General features: G+C 39.5%; 1 protein-coding gene across 1 annotated transcript in view; it reads right to left on the reverse strand.

The window, feature by feature from the left end:
* LOC139756370 (uncharacterized) overlaps positions 1–21,193 on the reverse strand; it is a 77,279-nt gene that overhangs the window by 20,624 nt on the left and 35,462 nt on the right. The window contains exons 3-6 of the mRNA XM_071675747.1: positions 20,408–20,442; positions 17,524–17,703; positions 16,312–16,577; positions 12,624–12,820 (exon numbers count right to left, since the gene is read on the reverse strand). Of these exons, the coding sequence (XP_071531848.1) occupies positions 12,624–12,820; positions 16,312–16,577; positions 17,524–17,703; positions 20,408–20,442 (678 nt within the window). The remainder of the gene's footprint in view (positions 1–12,623; positions 12,821–16,311; positions 16,578–17,523; positions 17,704–20,407; positions 20,443–21,193) is intronic.

Raw genomic sequence — 21,193 nt, forward strand, 5'->3', positions numbered from 1 at the left:
TCTAATAAGACTTACTCAGTACTCACAAACATTAAACAGCAATCAAACACACACACACACACACAAATATTTTCTATAAATTTGTCTCAGTATACTGGTGGTTATATAGCAGCCAATCAGGCTAATGGATTGAGAGGGTGGAGTCTTAGTAAATGATGAAAAGATGCGCAAGGAACTAAACAGATGAAATTTTTTTCATACTGAAAGACATTGCAGCTACATAATCCTTGAGATGGAATGGGGAGGTCTTGGAAAATGATGAAATAACTACAAAAGACAAAGCGGACTACTAAAGGACCTTGAACCACATAATGCTCATGGTTCTGATAAAATTTCTTCATGTATGTTGAGGTGTGCACATACACTATTCAAACCACTTAAAATATTGTTCAATATATTACTGTAGGGAATTAGAGTGCTACAGGAAGGAAGAGGGCAAATTCATGTCTTAAAAAAGAGAAAAAACTTAGCAAACTGGTTTCTCTGATAAATGTAATCAACAAAACAACAACAAAAAATTATGAGAAAGTACCAGCAAATACATAAAGATCCGTAAAGAAGAAATTACCCAAGTGAGAGACAATATGGATTTTGGGAGAGGCAGTCATGTGCAACAAACCGCTCAGACTTCTATAAGGGTGAACATTATTCTGCCAAAAGAAAAGGATGGGTGGACTGTGCTTTCCTCAACTAGTAGAAAGCATCTTTCACAAAGTGAAAGATGGTAAGGAAACAGGATCTTTTGGGAGAAATTAGAAAGAGACTCCTTCAATGTCTGGAAAGCTACCTTTGTGGAAGGGAACAAAGGGCATGTGCTGAAGAAGCCTTCTCAAAATAAGCTGGGGTCACCAGCAGCATGCTGCAGGGTTCAGTTTTGGCACTACTGCTCTTCTTGATCGAAGTATTTGACCAGCCAGAAAGACTGGACTTGAACCTGAATGTATTTGCAGATGGTGCCAATGTCAAGATGAAAATTTAGTTAGGAGGCCTGAATTAAACTAAAAGGAGAACTAAACAAATTGATACATGGCAGTCAAAGTAATGAGGATGGGACTCTGTGAAAGAGGGCCTCAATAAAACTATCATCTAGCCAGAAGTAAGCTTTAGAAATCTGTGTGTGAGAAGGACTTGGGTGTCAGCACTATCAAACTTGTCATCAAAGCCCCATCAGAGAAGAACTGTAAAGGACACACAGAGTCTGCTGGCAAATATATGACTCATATCAAATATATGGAGAGGGAAATATTCAGCAAACTTTCGTTTGATAATAAATTTTGACTTAACTGTAGAGTGTGCGCTTAAAGAAATCCTATCTCACACATACACATGAATTACTTTCACTTCATCTGTGGCTTAACCTCTTAAGCTCTGAAGTTCTAAACTGGAGTCTCCTGGCAAACAATCACAATTTTATCACAACACTTGAAATAATAAACAAGCAACCTTTCGTCAAGCAGTCTGAACACTGGCTTGCTCTGGCAAGATCTGCATTCCTACAGGAATCCACCATACCCGCTTCACCACCCTAATGGACGTGAATCCACCCTGCACTATCCCATAACCCACAGTGGTCAACCACTCCCACTCAACAGTAACCATACTTAATACCATGATACAACACACATGACATTCGCTCCCTACATCGCAAATATGAACATATAGGCCACAGACCTGATACAACACACACAAGATTCACTCCCCACATCACAAATATAAACATATAGGCCACAGACCTGATACAGCACACACGACATTCACTCTCCAAATCACAAATATGAACATATAGGCCACAGACTAACTACTAATCCCCAAAACATTTATTGGTATTAGTTTCTGAGAAAAAAGACTCCCTTTGTATCCTTTACATATAAATCACCCACTCCCGGTAGCTTCCGCTACAATCCCATTTACACATAATCATCACCCAATTCAATATAACAGCACTAACCAACCCCCCCCCCCCCCACCACCACTTCCAAACCCTATACCACGATCTACACAAATGAATAATTCAGAAACGTATAATTATAGACCCCTAACCCAAACCTCCATCCCCAGCATACACACAAAACATTTCCACGCCGTAATGACTCAACACTAACAATGGCTCCTCCAATCTGATCTTGAAATCTATTCCAAAAACATAAACCTATCTGGAACAACTTCCCCATACATATACGATGCACACTTCAAGTTCATGCTTTGAACATCATCCTACTTTTCAACATCACACACATCGAAGCAGTGTACCGAAAAACTTCCCAAAAAAACAAGATGCCACCTTCAACTTAAGACCCTGGACACCTGCACTGCACTCGCCCCACCATAAGAAACATTTATCAACTTCAACATAGATATACATTTTGTTTCCATTTTTTGGAAATAAAAGTGTTAGAATAAACATATGACTCTATTAGTCGTCATTAATATCTAATAAGTTGACTGAAAAGTTTGCTCAAGGAAAGAGAGAAACGGCCCCGTCGTTCCTCCTTGGATACGCCTCTGCACACCAGTCTCTCCTTTATTCTTACCTTCTGTAGTTCCAAGAGAATTCATACTGTAGCTTGCCTCTAAATTTTAATTCCTACGTATTACTCATCGATTTCAAAATTCATTAGTCAACCGTGAACCCAGACCTTGTTTGTACATTTAATCTTGCAGCTGTAGACATTCAATTTCTGTTGTTGCTTTATTTCCCTGTTTAGTATCGTCCGTGGATTATGGTATTATGCAACTCATATTATCATCAATGTCATTCATATATATATGACAAACCGAACTGGCCCTTGGACTGATTCTTGCGGCACGCTACTTGTCTATCCATTCTACGATGTTACCTTTGACATTCCTCTAAGTTCGTTCTTCCTCAAAAGGATGGTTTCTCCTCCTGTGTGTGTGTGTGTGTGTGGTTTATATAAAATACTTCGTTTAATATATATTTTGTTCTATTTTCTTAATACTTCAAGAGTACAAAGGTACTTGAATCAACTTTCACTAAGTAATTCATAGTTAGCTAGATATAAATTTATGTATAAAAGCATACATTTATATATAATAGGAACAAGAAATATATATTACATAAAGACAAATACAGTTCAGTTTCAAGTTTGCCATGAGCCAGGCTAAAAAGACCCAATAATCCGCGTAGGGTAGGAAAGGAGAGGTAGTTCCCGCACGGATTTTTTACCACGGTCCCGCAACATTAGCCAGAGCCGTCCCCAGTCGGCGCCAGTCAGCCCGGCCAACTCCATCACCCAGCCAGACATTTGCCTATACTTCGAGGGATTGGTCTGTATAAATTACCAAGAACTGGATGGGCATTTCCAAAACGCTGCTGAGTCCGGCGGATTCGCTGGTTAGTCCATCAAGTTAATTTTAAATGGCCGAAGCTATATTATGCATTTCAGCTCGACGGTACGGTACGACTCGGAAGTGTGATACCAGGCCTTTGAAGAGACATTAAGAGGGTCAGACCAAAGGTAAAGTTAAAGGTTAGGTCAAAAGGCCAAGTCATTATAGCTGAGTCGTAATACTGCTTTCTAAGGATCTCACTATCTTCCAGTTTTTGTATCTGCAGCAGCTTACATTCATACTCATCTATCTACCTCCTCATAGGAATATATATATATATATATATATATATATATATATATATATATATATATATATATATATATATTTATTTATTTTTTTTTTTTTTTTTTTTATACTTTGTCGCTGTCTCCCGCGTTTGCGAGGTAGCGCAAGGAAACAGACGAAAGAAATGGCCCAACCCCCCCCATACACATGTACATACACACGTCCACACACGCAAATATACATACCTACACAGCTTTCCATGGTTTACCCCAGACGCTTCACATGCCTTGATTCAATCCACTGACAGCACGTCAACCCCTGTATACCACATCGCTCCAATTCACTCTATTCCTTGCCCTCCTTTCACCCTCCTGCATGTTCAGGCCCCGATCACACAAAATCCTTTTCACTCCATCTTTCCACCTCCAATTTGGTCTCCCTCTTCTCCTCGTTCCCTCCACCTCCGACACATATATCCTCTTGGTCAATCTTTCCTCACTCATTCTCTCCATGTGCCCAAACCACTTCAAAACACCCTCTTCTGCTCTCTCAACCACGCTCTTTTTATTTCCACACATCTCTCTTACCCTTACGTTACTTACTCGATCAAACCACCTCACACCACACATTGTCCTCAAACATCTCATTTCCAGCACATCCATCCTCCTACGCACAACTCTATCCATAGCCCACGCCTCGCAACCATACAACATTGTTGGAACTACTATTCCTTCAAACATACCCATTTTTGCTTTCCGGGATAATGTTCTCGACTTCCACACATTTTTCAAGGCTCCCAAAATTTTCGCCCCCTCCCCCACCCTATGATCCACTTCCGCTTCCATGGTTCCATCCGCTGACAGATCCACTCCCAGATATCTAAAACACTTCACTTCCTCCAGCCTCTCACCATTCAAACTCACCTCCCAATTGACTTGACCCTCAACCCTACTGTACCTAATATATTTATATATATATATATATTTATATATATATATTTATATATATATATATATATATATATATATATATATATATATATATATATATATATATATATATATATATATATTCCTATGACTCCACGGGGAAAATGAAACACGATGAGTTCCCAAGTGCACTTTCGTGTAATGATCACATCATCAGGGGAGATACAAGAGAGAAATATAAGTCAGTAGATATACAAAGACACGTAAACATGCGTTTACCAAATGACGTCCTAGCTACGTCTCTTCGTTGTATATCACCAAACATACTTCTCTTTTGTAACTCCCCTGATGATGTGATTATTACACGAAAGTGCACTTGGGAACTTATCGTGTTTCATTTTCCCCGTGGAGTCATGGCTTTAATCGTCCTTGTATTGACTAAAGCGGTGTTCAATACACGGAACAATATCCACTGCCTATGCGTATCAACAAAATGAGCGATGATGAAAGTAGTTATAAAAGTCTGATACACACGAAAATACGCATAAAACTATGATGCAATTAGCCAGCATATGCGTAAGCCACACCAAAAGTCAGATAATCAGTATGGTAGAAAAGCCAACCATCCTTCCGCCTTGCCAACCTACCAAGCACAGCAAGCCCTGAAAGCCTATCATCCACAGCCAGCTATTCATCCTTTAGGGCGGGCAACACAAACATCTATTCGTTTGCCCGGTTATCTATCGGTCCACTCGTCGAACCAACAATCTCCTCACATCATTCTACCCGCCACCCATCCAAAAATTACCCCACCCATTCATCCTAATATCCATCAACCGACCTTCCAGTCTCTCATCCACAAATCCAAACACCTACCAACTTAATCAATCCGTCCAGTTATCTATTAACGCATCTACCCATCAATCTACCCACACATGCAATCATTTACTCACACCTAAGACACATGCAATCATTTAATCACACATAGACTCATACAATAATTTACTCACACATAAACACATGAAATCACTTACTCGCACATAAAGCTGTCTATCAACCCACCCAATCACATAATCATTTATCAATACGTATATCAGTCAATTATACCCTTCATAACCATTCATAATCCACTCTTTTCTTCTACCTACCCTAACCTGTCGCCATATTAAAATAGCTAAGGAGACAAAAGGTCTGCTGGGAAATAGAGTAGCCTTCAAGTATATGGATAAGGGTATATTTAGCAAGATGTTCATATCCTACTTAGTGCCAAATAAGAACACGCTTCTAAAGAAGCACAAAAAGGTACAGTCATCACATCTAAAAAAGCACAAACAGGTAGTCATCACATCTAAAAAAGCACAAAAAAGGTAACAAAGAGGGTGCAAAGGGCAATGAATAATTGTACCACATTAAGAGAGCCACATTACAGGGTAAGGCTATAGGATTTAAATTTGCACCACCTTGGGAGTTAAGGGTGACCTGATCACAACCTTTATATAAGCTTTTAAAACTGATGACGTGGACAGTGAACAGTTCTTCAAGAGATGTAAAAAAGCAACCAGACAACAGAATATGTTACCGAGTAAATTTGTTAAAAATGAACCAGACAACAGAATATGTTACCGAGTAAATTTGTTAAAAATGAAGTAAAGAAGACTTTTATAGTATGAATGGAACAATGACTGAGGACATGGTCAGAAAGCACACAAAATTTGAAGAAATTGTATGATAGAGAATGTTCAAGATATGGGGCCTCCACGAGGGTAAAACTCTCCGTACAGATAAATAGGTACTTAACACGTACAGAAAACAAAGGAACGACTATATGCAATGGAGAAACTATTAAGCTTAAGGCAACGCGGTTAAAGGGTATGGATGTCTTGCGTCCCGAAAATTTCAAACTTTGATGAGGATGAGCTACAAAGAAATGGATAAGAAGACTGTGCTACTGGACTGCAAGAAAGACTTTGACCCTGTACCCGCTGATTAAGAAGCTGGAGCAACAGAGGGCATACGGAACAAACTTTCTTTACTGTCATGAAGATACTTCTTTGCATGGGAAAAAAACGCAGATAAAAGATGTTATCGGTATATGCCTGGGTTACAATGGACGTGGCTCTGGGCTCGGTATTGGGCCAACTACTGTTCTTGGTGTATATGTATGCGAATGATGCGAAGGTCTTGAGAGAAATAAGGAATAATAACGATTGTTTCAGCTTACTAGGGGGCCTGCACAAGCTCCAAAGTTGCTCTGAAAAATGGACACCGAGATTCAATCCACTTAAGTGCAAGGTAATGAGGATGGAACCATGTCAAAAAATGCCCAACACAAGTACTACTTCGCAGGAAATAATCTAAAGGAATCGAGTGTGTGAGAGATCCAATGTGCTTAATCAGTCGTCAGAGCTACACTCTGAGAGAACTGTGAAATAGGTAAACTAGATGCTAGCAAATATTATAACTGAATTCAAGTACTAGGATAAGGAAATGTTCGGTAAGCTATTCACAACCCAAGCTGAAGCTGGATTACGCCTCTCAAGTCTGGTTATGACACTTAAGAACGGTAAAGATCTGATTGTGAGGATGCAGAGAAAATCAACAAAGATGGTGACTGAATTACGAGAAATGAGTTCCAATGAAGGTGAGGGCTACATAGCAGTGCATCATGGAGGAGAGAAGATAGGAAGGGGGGACCTATTAGGAGGCTTTAAGTTCCAAAAGTAACTAAGTTAATGACGTACACAATCCGAAGCTAAGCATGAAGCTATTTAGGAAAGATATGAAGAAATAGTTTAGCGTTAGAATGTTGGACGGATGGATTGGTGGAAGGAAAATGAACTGGGCAACTTGGCAAGAGTTAACTTCTGATCTTACAGATGATACGAGACGGGGTCTCACGAGTGTAATATTTTCTCCCAGTGATGTAAAAATTGGCAATTACTCACACAATGACCATGCGACAGCACAGGGTCACCCGGGGTTGGGCCCGCATGTTTGAATCTGGGGTGCAGCAGTCGGCCCCCACCTAACTTGGGAGTTCATTCTCCCTTGGGGATGGTTTGTATGTGGCAAATGGTTGAGGTAAGTGTGTGTGTGTGTGTGTGTGTGTGTGTGTGTGTGTGTGTGTGTGTGTATGTATGTATGTATGTATGTATGTATGTATGTGTGTGTGTGTGTGTGTGTGTGTGTGTGTGTGTGTGTGTGTGTGTGTGTGCATATAAAAGTTTCAGAAATGGAGAAACACGAGCGTAAAACTCTCCTCGTAACATGCCATCAACTACGTCCCTACGAGCCACCCGCCCATCACTCCAATTACCCACTCATCCGTCAGTCTATCTAATTCGCCAAAGTCTGGAACCCAGCGACGCACGGTAAATGCCACCCGACGTGCTTTCTATCCCTCTTAAATTCATTCCTTTCCCCCCCCCCCCCTCTCCTCACCAAGTTACCCCTCATTTCCCCTCACAATCTCCTCCCTCATCTCCATACCGTGCCTGGCAGCCTCATCTACAAGGCTAATGCCGCTAGGACTATTCCAATACCCGACCCTGATGTCCATCAACACTAGAACCTGAGGGTTGGAAGGGGTGGGGGGAGGGTTGGACGCGGGAACGGTCGCTGCTCTCTACAACGATTTCAAGTCATGCCGCAGTTTTAGAAATTATAGTTTAAAAGTTTATCTATAGCAGAGTGCTGGTGTAACGTATAATTACAGTGGTTCGCTACCAACGTGTAATGAAAAAGTCCCTTTTCAAAAGGCAATCTTTCACCTCAGAATAAACTCTTGGACTACTTTATAACTTTTGCCTCTCATTTTCTTTCAGTGAAATCCTGGCCGTGATGATAATTTTCTTGATACATATCAGGGATTTTCAACCTGGGTTACATGTGCTACAGGGGTACATTTGAACTTCTCAAGGGGCACATAGGGGTCTGAGAATGACTCTGAGAAAAGACCATGGTGTACACTGTTGTACAGTTTACACCATGAATAATGAAGAACATAAGAAATATGGAACACCCTCGTTATAAATCAGCTAATGATGAGAGCAGCCATTGGGCAAACTCTTCTCCCTATTTCTTGTATGTTACGAAGTAAAATATATGTAGCACTTCAAAATTAATTTCAGAGGTACATGGGAACCAGTCAGAATGCCCAAGGGGCACAGAGGAACAAAATGGTTGAGAACCCCTGATCATACATATATATATATATATACACACACACACACACGAACAAAGTGCATATGAACACGCACCTTCATAGAACACAAACCTCCAACAGCCAGGATCGAACCCGGGACCCCTGTGCAACAGGCGGGAGCGCTACCGCTAGGCTAGGGGCGATCATAGCCTAGCGGTATAACATACAACCCTCCTAACAGCCGGGATCGAACCCGGAACCCCGACATGGCAAGCGGGAGCGGTACTGCTAGGCCATGATCAATCGTAGTATCCAATTAAAAAATTGAATTTCAAGTTTCAACATGAGAATTAATCAACCAGGGATGTACACAAATCGAAGATATTGAGATGTTAATGAACTGGTTAAGACGACTTGCATTAAATAAGATACTTACAAGCGACTACATCACGAGTCTATCCACAAACGAAATTCTGAGTCTTTGCATGATAAAAGTCCTTCTAGGAATATGCACTTATGAATACAATGAAAAGTTCAAAATATCTGGGTACTCAGAGCTTGCCCACTTACCAGTATCCCGTAACAATTCAGCTTTCTCGATCTTGTACGGATCACATTTATAAGCTTCTGTTCGTGTCTCTCACTGATGAATCGAAATGGTCACTTTATGGAGACATCAGAGCACATTTTATACAATAACACCATCTTTAAAATGTATACGTGTAACAAAATCACGGAATTTTATACATTAGGAGCTTCCCGTGCTGATCACTATGCTTTGTTGTCCCCCTCCTCCAAGATGGCGGATACTCGTCAGTGCCCCGGATGTCGTGACGTCATTTGAATTTTTTTATATACATATATACATATGCAACAAGTACACAAGTCGCAAGTATAAAAAAGATGCAGGTAAAATCATAAGGAACCAGAAAATACAAAGTGTCAAGCACTTTCACTTATCAACTACACTGTCAAGACTGAAAATGCACTGCAGTATACGAAAGCGTTGACACTTCGTATCTTGTTTCCTTGTGGTTTTACCCGCATATGCATATATATGTATATATATATATATATATATATATATATATATATATATATATATATATATATATATATATATATATATATATATATATTTTAATTTCTTCCTATGACGTCATGACATCCGGGGCACTGACGATGATCCGCCATCTTGGAAGAGGAACAAGACGCTCTGGCTAGCGCGGGAAACTTCTAAGTTCCGTAATTTTGAAACTCGTATGCAATGAAAGATACAGGTTTATTGTATAAAATGTGCAGTGACGTCTTCAGAAAGTACAAATGGCAATTACGATTCGTCAGGCAACCGTCAGCAGAGAGATGCACGAACAGAAGCTCATAAACGACTGGGATCCGTGCAAGATCTTCCCGCGGAAACCTGAATGGTCACGGAATACTGGTAAGTGGACAAGCTCAGTACTCAACTATTGTGATCATTTTCAGAGTATTCAACAAGTGCTTATACTGTAGAACAACTTAGATCTAAAAAGGCTAGCGTAAATCCAATTGGTTTGTGGATGGGCTCATTATGTGGCCGTATGCCTCGAAAACAACCATGGACATATAGGCACAGTAAGTACTATTCTTCCTTCTCCTGTTATGTCATGCATGTCGTCAGAATCATTTCATTTTAATTTCTCAATGTCCTTGATTTATGTATAATCGATGTGATTAATATTCCTGTTTGAAATATTGCAACTCACCATCACTATTGATAATTAGGCCTGTACACATTCCCGGTGGGCGACATCTAATTATCATTACGTTATCAGACAAGATATATCTTCATAGATGCAAAAATTTACGTATTTTTTTTAGCCTTAATTATCCAAATTGCTGTAATCAGTACGTGTCAGAATTCTTGATTTTATATTATTTTTGTGACTTTGTAAATGTAAGTAAATAGTCCGATCTTTTAAGTTCTAAAATGATGAGTCTTATTAGGTATTTGTTTAATTGTCACAAAATGAATGGACGGAAAACACTTAAATGTAAAGAGGCCAGAGCCGTGTCATTTCCGCTGATAAGTGATGACAGCGTCCGTCTTTTTTCATGGTTCAGGTGTTGGATCGCCCTGGTTTGATATGTTGCAACAACCGATGATAGCACAGTGATTAACCATTGTTGACACACATGGCGATTACATGATGTACATCATGCCACAGGACACTCAACATGGCGCCAACATGGCCGATCGGAAGCTTGATGACGTCACGCGAAAGCTATGTACAGGGGACTCCACCTAAGCATGGTAACACCGTGAGCGGAAAGTCACTACCGACAAGGCTGTTATCATTTTCAGTTACCATTACTGAATAATTAAAGCATTAACATACCGTAAGTGGGACAACTCGCCTGCCCCCAGCCGTTGCGAAACCTAATGGTCGGTCACTCATTCAAATGCAAACTCGAGAAAATCACTAATTCTCGAAAAATAAACATATGACTCTAGTATAGATTGAAGAAAACTTACTTTATGCATATCAACACTCATTTTTAAAACCTACCCATGTATCTTAATTTTCAAAACCTAATGTACCTTAATTTTCAAAACAGCCATGTATTGCACCTGAATCATTTTCAAAACCTAATAATGTATCTTAACAATTTTCAAAACCTAGCCATGTATTGCACCAGAATCATATTCAAAACCTAATAATGTATCTTAACCATTTTCAAAACCTAGCCATGTATTGCACCAAAATCATTTTCAAAACCTAGCCTTGTATCTCTCCTGAACCGTTTTCAAAACCTTGTATGAAGTAACACACTCAGAATATACACATAAACGCACAATGCATTATGATAACCACAATATGGCTTACATATGGACAGATACAGTGGATTAGGTATAGGCTTTACGCCTACATATGGACGTGTGGTGGATCACATAGACACTAGCCTGTCTATGGATGAAAACGGCGAATCACGTTATCCGTCGCCCACGTATGGGCAAAAGGCCGCAGTTTAAACATCCACAGGCGTAATGTTAACCCTGACGTGCAGATAATCACAACACCACACAGATGGTCACAACACTGGCTAACACTCCCGTACAGACAACCACAATACTAGTATGTTGTGTTTCCTTGACTTTGGATTTGAATAAGTGACCGTTAGGTTTTGCACCGTTTAAGGCAGGCGAGTTGTCTCACAAACGGTATGTTAAAATGTTTTAATTATTCCGCACTGGTAACTATTCTGCTAGTCGACATACAGAGTAATTTAACAAAGTTTTAGAATTCGTTTTACGTAGCCACAAGTACTATTAGACAGCCACAGTAATAGCTAATCCGCACATTTGCACAACCAGTTCTAGCAAACTCGCATAATGCTATATTACTTGCTAATCTACATGTACAGACACCTACGATACCATTGAACCCTTAAGCAGACAATCTCGATACTAGCTACCATACACAGACCCGTAAAAGTAGATGACACGTACATACAGCCACAATAGTTGCAAACCTTCACGTATAGGCAGCCACAATATTGACAATCTCCAGTAAACAGCCACACTAACCTATTCAATAAGGAATCCGGCATGAAAACCATTAATTTTACAAACGTAGTCATGCGTTAGCTATGTACGAAGAGTCATGCATTTTTTCTGCGTTCTGTCATGGATTAAATATCTTTATAGGAACAGTCATCCATTACCAAGTTATACGAAGAGCCAAACAGTAGCTCTCTGCATACAAATAGCTATGCATGAAATTTCTCTAAGTACGAATAGCCATCCACTAACGTCACGCACTAAAAGCCATGCACTAATTCTTTACGTTATATTAGTATGCATTTACCGTACTCATGTACGTATAACCATGGAATAATTCCATTTTCACACGAACATCCATGCATTAACTGCTTAAGAAGAGCCATCCACTGGGTTTTCTCAACATACGAAAAGTCATGGTTTACCGTACCTCAGAGTAAGGCGGGGGAGCGAGCATGTCACACTTCCTGAGTGAGTGATGGCGGGGCAGATGGGCGGAACAGGACCGGTGCAGACGGTACGACAGCAGTGAGGTCGTCTCACTCGAGGAGGTGTCGTCCGGCAAGAAGTACCGGTCGTAGTAAGCGTTGGGGTGCCGCCGGTCGTAGAAGTCATACACACTACGACCTGCAGGGACAAACCAAAGGGTGGGTTGCGTGATTGGTTATTATTTGGTTAAGATATGTCTTTTATATCCATAATGTTACATGATGAATTTTGATGGTATTTTTCTCTATGTTATTGTCTCTAGCTCCGGTATCACTGGTGTACTGACTGCCTATCTTTAGCGATTAGATTTCATTGTTTGATTTTTAAAGTGAATCAGTAACTATGATTCTGAAGTGATTTCAACCTTCATTTCTCTTCACTTGGAAGTTGTAAACCTATATACGGGAGTTGTAAAGAGAAACTCAGGCTGTAATCAATAAAAAGTATAAATAATTAACATTATTAAAGGTAAAGTTCTTTGAAGAACACACACTACTAGACACATCGCAAGAACAGAGGAGATATATTGAATGAGAAGTAAGAGGGCTTGGGGTGCGATTGCAGAAAAAATTCCGTTTTCTAATTTGCTTGGTAAACACTTAATTCTTTCAACATTACTCAGAGACGATTTCTGGTAGAAGTAAGTGTTCTTATCCTGATTGTACGGTTACTGCAGTTATATATTTATCTATTTTTATTATCTGATCAATATGAATGATTGTGTAAATGGAGACATGGACGTAGATCCAATTCGTCCTCTGCTAGTTTCAGACAAGATACGTATTTTTAGGTGGGGCATTCATGCACCCTCCTGAGCATACGCATTCTTCCCAAAGACTCCCTATCTTTGCACATGTCTGCTCACATGCACACACACCATGAAAGAGAGGTGGGGTGGCTTGATCACAACTTGTAAATTTTCACACAAGACAGCGTAGAAGGTGAAGAATTCGTCGACAGATGTAGGGATAGAACCACCAGACGGCATAACATGAAATTAAGCAAGAGATTTGTTAAGAGCGTGTAATGAAGTATTGTTATCGTGGGTGAGTATTGGAATGAACTGAAAGAGGATGTGGTCGATGCAGGCAGCATACAGAAGTTTAAAAGTATGATAGTAGAGAATGTTCTAGAGATTGGACCCTATTAACGAAAACCCCCACCACACACACACACACACACACACACACACACACACACACACACACACACACAACACGAATAGATGAATTAAAAATATTACAATTCGTTCTACTCCACCGATTCGATCTCCTTTTCCTGTTATTTTTCAGCATCCGTCTTCCATTACCTGGTGCCAGTGAAAACTTAGTACTTTTACGTTACAAGACATATTCAAATTCAAAATGTCTGTTTATGTATGAGTAATATGTCATGGGGGAGAACGTGTTTGCACATCCACCCAGCAACGCTTCAATTTGTATAAAGTTTTAGATACAAATCACAAAATCCTTCCGAGGACTCGTTTTCTATAACGTGCTTTTTTTATGGAATGAAAAACGACCCTGGTTATAACTCCAAAAATCAGTAACACCGTTTTAAAGAATTCTGCCTTTAACTGCTATCTCTCCTCAAGTGATAACTAGAATTATAATTCATTTTTTTTTTTTTTTGTATATATATTAGGTTTCTGAAATATTTTCGTCAAAATCATTGTTACTTGTTCTTCGGGAGACAGATGAACGAGAATCTTGGTTTTAGAGGGAGATAGATGAATGGTTGTATGTTTTATACAAAAGGAGACATGTCACCTGTGTATTTTGATATTACGGAGAGACACAGGTGTGGTTATCTTCGTCTGCAGGAGACAGATATTGGTTTTCTTGGTCTCCCGGTGAGACAGTTTTGGTCGTAGGGAGAGACAGGGTTTGGTTATAAGTCTTACTGGGAGAGACAAGAGTGGTTATCTTAGTCTTAGGGGAAGTGAAAGGGATGGTTATCTTGGTCTTACGGGAAGTGAAAGGGGTACTTATCTTAGTCTTACGAGAAGTGAAAGGAGTGGTTATCTTGGTCTTACGGGAGTGAAAGGGGTGGTTATCTTGGTCTTACGGGGAGTGAAAGGAGTGGTTATCTTGGTCTTACGGGGAGTGAAATGGGTGGTTATCTTAGTCTTACGGGGAGAAGAAACAGGGATAGTTATCTTGGTCTTACGGGGAGAGACGAGATGCTGAGTCCTGGATGTGTGCCAGGTTAAGACCGAATTAACGTTAACTCTCTCTCTCTCTCTCTCTCTCTCTCTCTCTCTCTCTCTCTCTCTCTCTCTCTCTCTCTCTCTCTCTCGCAGATATAGCCTTGCATCCCTTTTCTTCACTGTGAGACTACCGCAGACCTGTAAGCCGGGCTGTTGATGTTGGATGTGCGAGTCTTGGGAAACCTCAGGGTTGTGTTGCTATGTTGTAGGGGAGTCATGTTGGGTTACTTTACGAGATTGTCATTCTGCCGTAGTTCCTTTTATTGGAGGTGACTGTACTTACTGTAGTGTTGTATGAAATGTACAGTTGAAGGGGTGTTGTATAGTTTTAAAGAGTGTCTTATAGGGGTGTTGTACTTGTTCGTTATTTTATGGGGCTACTATATTCTTGGGGTTATTTTACGAGGGTGGTGTATGAATTTAGGAATTTTATAATTGCTTTAGTTGTTTCTTTTTTGTTTTGAGAGTATTGTTGTAAGGGGTATTGCTATAGGTGTTGTGAGGAACCATTATCTAGAGGTCGTTCTCACTTTAGTGTAATTATTACTGTAAGATGTGTTGTAAGGAGTGTTTTGGCAGAGGTTCTGAAGCGTGTGCTGCCCTCCACAATGGTGCTGTAAAGGTTTTATATATATATATATATATATATATATATATATATATATATATATATATATATATATATATAAGGTCATAATACAGACACACACTATGTGCCAGAGGCTTGAGTCACCTTTGGGCAGTGGGCGAAGCATTTGAAAATGCCAGCATCTAATTAAGTTAAAAAGTACACACCACCGTTGTAGACGGGTCGACTGGCATTATAATTTGTGGTGACTAAGGAAAAACAAGTTTGTCCTAAACACAATTTTCACTAAGTTCTTTTGCTTTGAATATTAATGTATGCCAGCATCTAAATAAGTTAAAAAGTACACACCACCGTTGTAGACGGGTCGACTGGCAATATAATTTGTGGTGACTAAGGAAAAACAAGTTTGTCCTAACCACAATTTTCACTAAGTTCTTTTGCTTTGTATATTAATGTAAACTATTGCTGACGTCTTGTTGTTCAGTTTATATAAAGATGTATACTGACTGTACAGATTTGAAACCCTTTCACAAAATTATAATAAGTCTACAGTCTATTTCTTTGGTCTTGGATAATCTAAATTTTTGATAAATTTACTGTAAAACCTTATGAAATGCTCAGATAGTGGTGGAAATGACGTAATGAACCATGGGATATCCATAAAATCTTATTAAAAGTATTTCCTAAGGAAGATAGCTTTTGATATATATTTAGCGATAAGAGTTTCGTGATAAATAAGAATTATATATGATTGGTTTGTTTATTAGTCAAGTGATAAACACCCGAAATTATTATTTCCATGAATATTTTTTTATTGTCAAAGCAACCTACCGGACAACATGGCGTCATAGAGGTGTTGCTCCAGTGGGTCAAACGAGGGTCTGGCTGCTTCGCTGTAGGGTGGCGGGGCGGGGTAAGGCGTGGGCGGGAGGAAAGGGAGGGGCGGGCCGTACATGGGCGTGTCGTCGGAAGGCGTGGGCGTGCCGTAGATGTGGGCGTGGCCAAGGGTTTGGGAGGCTGAGGATTCATATATCTTCCTCTTGCGCCAGTAACCGCAACCCGCCAGGCAGGACACCACCAGCAGCGCCACCATCACCCTACCGGCCACGCCGAAAACTAACATGTAAACACTGAAAAAATAATCATATTTTTTCCTTTAGTTTCGCCTATCTTATGGTTACACAGGAAGCCCATGTAGTAACTCAGTAAACACAATTTCAACACATCATACTCCGTACGAAACTTTGGTACACGTAGTGCAGGGTAGCAAATGAAATTTGAGATACACAAACGTTGTGATGAAACACTGAGATATGAAAATCATGAAACAATAAAGCAAATTACAGCGTAAGCCAAAAAAATCCACTTCCCTTGGCCAGTATAAAGTTCTGAAGAGTAATATACAGTGCTACAGACATGACCCTACTACACACACCCAATTTCTATACCCTATTTTTGTATAGGTCCTTGTGCACCAGTCTGCTTTCCATCATTATCCATGAAAAAGGGAATCAGGCACACATACTAATATGAGCCACAGTATGATATATATGGTTCTTGATTTAGAAAAGGGTGTGACCGGACTCCGCCTGTGCACGAGGTCACGCCGCGAGTGAAAAGTCAGCCTCGCTATGGAGACTTAACAGTGTAAGATCTTGCACATAGGGCCTAGTCACGTGTACACACACACACACACACACACACACACACACACACACACACACACACACACACACATATATATATATATATATATATATATATATATATATATATGTGTGTGTGTGTGTGTGTGTGTGTAATTAAAAGTTTGAAAGCCTTCTCTAATTGTACACGTATTTTCAAGGAAGATGAAATACTAATTGATTCTTGAAGTAAGATAAACGTAAGTATATGTAACGCATGATTTCTATGACTAATCCTACGTAATGAACCCTGATGAAGGCTTTTGCGATCTTCGGAATCACATTTACGCCATCACTCTCGCTATGAGACGAATCTTTATGATATTTGGGGTTGGGGGAATAGAAAATAGAATCTTACCAAAAGTACCAATTGGTCCATACGGGTAGCACGTGCGGGTAGATGGGAGGAGCTTGCACTGGCGGCAGAGGATACTGATTCGCGTTGTCTGGCGAGGAGGGCGGGGCTGGTGGGCGGGGTAAGGCCTGCAGCCACGGACGTTCTGTAGCTTGGCAACACTGTCTGGGCCATTCCCTGCACCTGCCGGCACAAAATAGAATTGGCAGAACTCAAAATAAGATAAGAGCAGATGATCATTTTCTATGCATAAATGACTGTAAAGTACAGCGTAAGTAAATAAGTGCATCATGTGTGTGTCTCGCGAGATACTTACTTACAAAGCCCCGGGGATGGAAGTTTTGCCTCCACGGCAAAGTTTGTATATATATCTGACGTCACAGAGAGAGGCAGGGGGTCATTATCCAGGAGTCTGCTGCCACCATGTAACCTACCCTTCCTTCCCCGGTGGCTCTTGTCAGTCTTTCATAATGATACATTGTCTGGTTCCCTCTCCCGGAATATTTATTCTACAACTTCCAATTGTTGAGCTGGGGACGAAGAACGCAGAGACTGCAGACAATAGTGCCAGATGTATGGATCGAGTGAGTCCGGGTATGTTGCGAAGTCAGACTGGAATTTGGGAAATGGAAACGCTTTTGGCGTGTTCCATGCTCTCTGTATATATATATATATATATATATATATATATATATATATATATATATCTTTTCTTTTAAACTATTCGCCATTTCCCGCGTTAGCGAGGTAGCGCTAAGAACAGAGGACTGGGCCTTTTTTGGAATATCCTCACCTGGCCCCTTCTGTTCCTTCTTTTGGAAAATTTAGAAAAAAAACGAGAGGGGAGGATTTCCAGCCTGGTTTCCCTTCAAATCGCATATATATATATATATATATATATATATATATATATATATATATATATATATATATATATATATATATATATATTATATATATATATATATATTATATATATATATATATATATATATATATATATATATATATATATATATATAATGTGTGTGTATGTATAAATTCTCGATAAAAGTTAAAAGGACATTCATTTTTGTTCATTCGGATTATCCCATTGTGTAGCGTGGATTATAATAGTGACCTGAAACATCTTTTAACAGGATGTAAACGATCCTGACGAAATGCCGTAATTTAATACTTTAAAAAGCGCATGAAGTGTTGGCAGTTACCCAAAAACCGGGAACTGAGACTGGGGGCTGTACACCAGAGGGCACCGTTACCCGACATTTAATTCTTTTTTTTATGACCCACAGCGACCGCATATCTTGTGGTTTTCCCAGCGGTAGAGTGAAGAAACGCATCTTGGGCTACGAACGGGAGAACAGGGAGTATGAAATAAAATCGCGTGTAAACTTTCATCGTTCATAAACCAACAGAAACTTTTTTTTTTTTTTTTTTAAGCAGGAAAGCTGAAATATCTTTTATTAGTTCATATTTATCGTTTTCTTTCACAACATGTATACAAAGATATCGGGACATTACAGTGTTATAATAAATGCTGTTATGTTTTCGTCGAGGTCAAGCGTGAAGGACTGAGACTAAGTGAAATATCACAAGTGGCCACCGTAGACTTACAGTCGGCTGCCTTGCAGACTCCCATATAAGATATTTTGCCTACATCATTTCTGCCATTTTTCTGCGTTAGCGAGGTAGCGCCAAGAACAGAAGACTGTGCCTTAGAGGTAATATCCTCACTTGGCCCCCTTCTCTGTTCCTTCTTTTGGAAAATTGAAAAAAGGGAGGGGAGGATTTCGAGCCCCCCGCTCCCTCCCTTTTTAGTCGCCTACGACATGCAGTGTATACGTGGGGAGTATTCTTTCTCCCCTATCCCCAAGGATATATATATATATATATATAACTAATACCGTGAGAGAAAGGTGCCATCAGAGAAAATCTACATTGGTTTGATGAAAATATATATTCCTAATTGAACTATGATTATAGTGTCAGTGAGTGGAGCGTGTGTGTGTGTTGATGTTATCAGAGACCTGGTTCTCGCCGTCATGTGTCACTTGCCGACGCAATTAGCCTAATGGCAAACCTTAAAAACCTGTAGTATCACATTCGGCCACATTTCCTTGTTTTCATAGTGAGAGGCACACGTAATCCTTTGTCGTCATGACTTCAACTTGTTCCTTAACATTAACCAATTCTTGAATCTAAATATTAACGCTGGTCCCTTAACTTGAATCTACATATTAACATTGTTCCTTAACATTAACCAATGCTTGAATCTAAATATTAATACTTGTTCCTTAACTTTAACCAATACTTAAAACTAAATATTAACACTTGGCCCTTAACATTAACCAACACTTGAAACTGAATATTAAAACATGTTCCTTAATGTTAACCCACACTTGAAATTAAATATTAACATTTGTTCATTAATGTTAACCAACACTTTAAACTAAATATTAACTCTTGTTCCTTAACATTAACCAGCACTTTAAACTAAATATCATAACTTGTTCCTTAATGTTAACCAATACTTGTTCCTTTACTTTAACCAACATTTGAACCTAACCATACCTAGAGATGAACCCAGGTCTTGACACCTGATTTTGACGAGTACTTGAACCTTCAGCTTACTTAACACCTATTGGTCTGCAAAGATGCTGACTCAGTTTTGGTTGTCTCAGGGTTTTAAGTTTCCTGATTCTAGTGTTCCCTAGGTCCAGAGCTCCCTGGGTCTAGAGTTCCCAGGGTCTAGAGTTCCCAGGGTTTAGAGTTCCCAGGGTCTAGAGTTCCTAGGGTCCACAGTTCCCTGGGTTTAGAGTTCTTTAGGTCCAGCGTAAACTTAATAACGTGTCCATTGTTCTTATCTACAATCTAGGGTTGTACTTACACTATCTGGCCCACCTCACATGGCTCTGGCGACACCTGGAAATGAGATCATTCATTTAGGTATTATGAACAATGCATTAAACAATTCTTTTAGATATTTTTTTTATTACAATTTTTTTTTTTTTTAGTACTTTGGGATTATTAAGAGCATTCTTTTATGTGTTGTTTATTGATAAGGTTATTATTATATGTATAGTTTATAGACAAAAGTCGTTCTTTTATGTATTGTTTCTTAGTAAGATCATTCTTTTAGGTATTGTTAGGAATGGATTAATAGGATAATTCTTTTAATATTGTTCAGAGATTAGATCATATTATTTGGGGGTTTTATTGGTAGAGGATTGACATGGTCATTCTTTTGACTACTGTAAACAGTGGATTAGTATGATCATTCTTTTCCCTACTGTCAAAGGAGTGTTGGATAGGGTTATTCTTTTAGGTTTTTTAAGCAATGGGTTGAAAGACGTAGATGGCACGTGTCCAGTGTTTCATAACCAGAAGTTCTCTCTCTCTCTCTCTCTCTCTCTCTCTCTCTCTCTCTCTCTCTCTCATAAAAATCATGGACGTAAACACTCACTACCTATAATACTGTAACTTGAGAGGAAAGATTACAGAGGAAAAAAAACAACAGCAAAAATCACCATGTCCTTGTAAGAGTTTCATGTTGCAAGTGTTAAAAAAAAAAAAGGAAAAAAAAGGCGGATAAATCAAGAAGGAATATCTGTATTTACGGAGGGGCAGATAATGTCAGACTGAAGTGTTTGTCTAGACTGCTTTCAAACGTGTG

The sequence above is a fragment of the Panulirus ornatus genome, chromosome 21, assembly GCF_036320965.1.
Source record: "Panulirus ornatus isolate Po-2019 chromosome 21, ASM3632096v1, whole genome shotgun sequence".
Taxonomy (NCBI): Eukaryota; Metazoa; Arthropoda; class Malacostraca; order Decapoda; family Palinuridae; genus Panulirus; species Panulirus ornatus.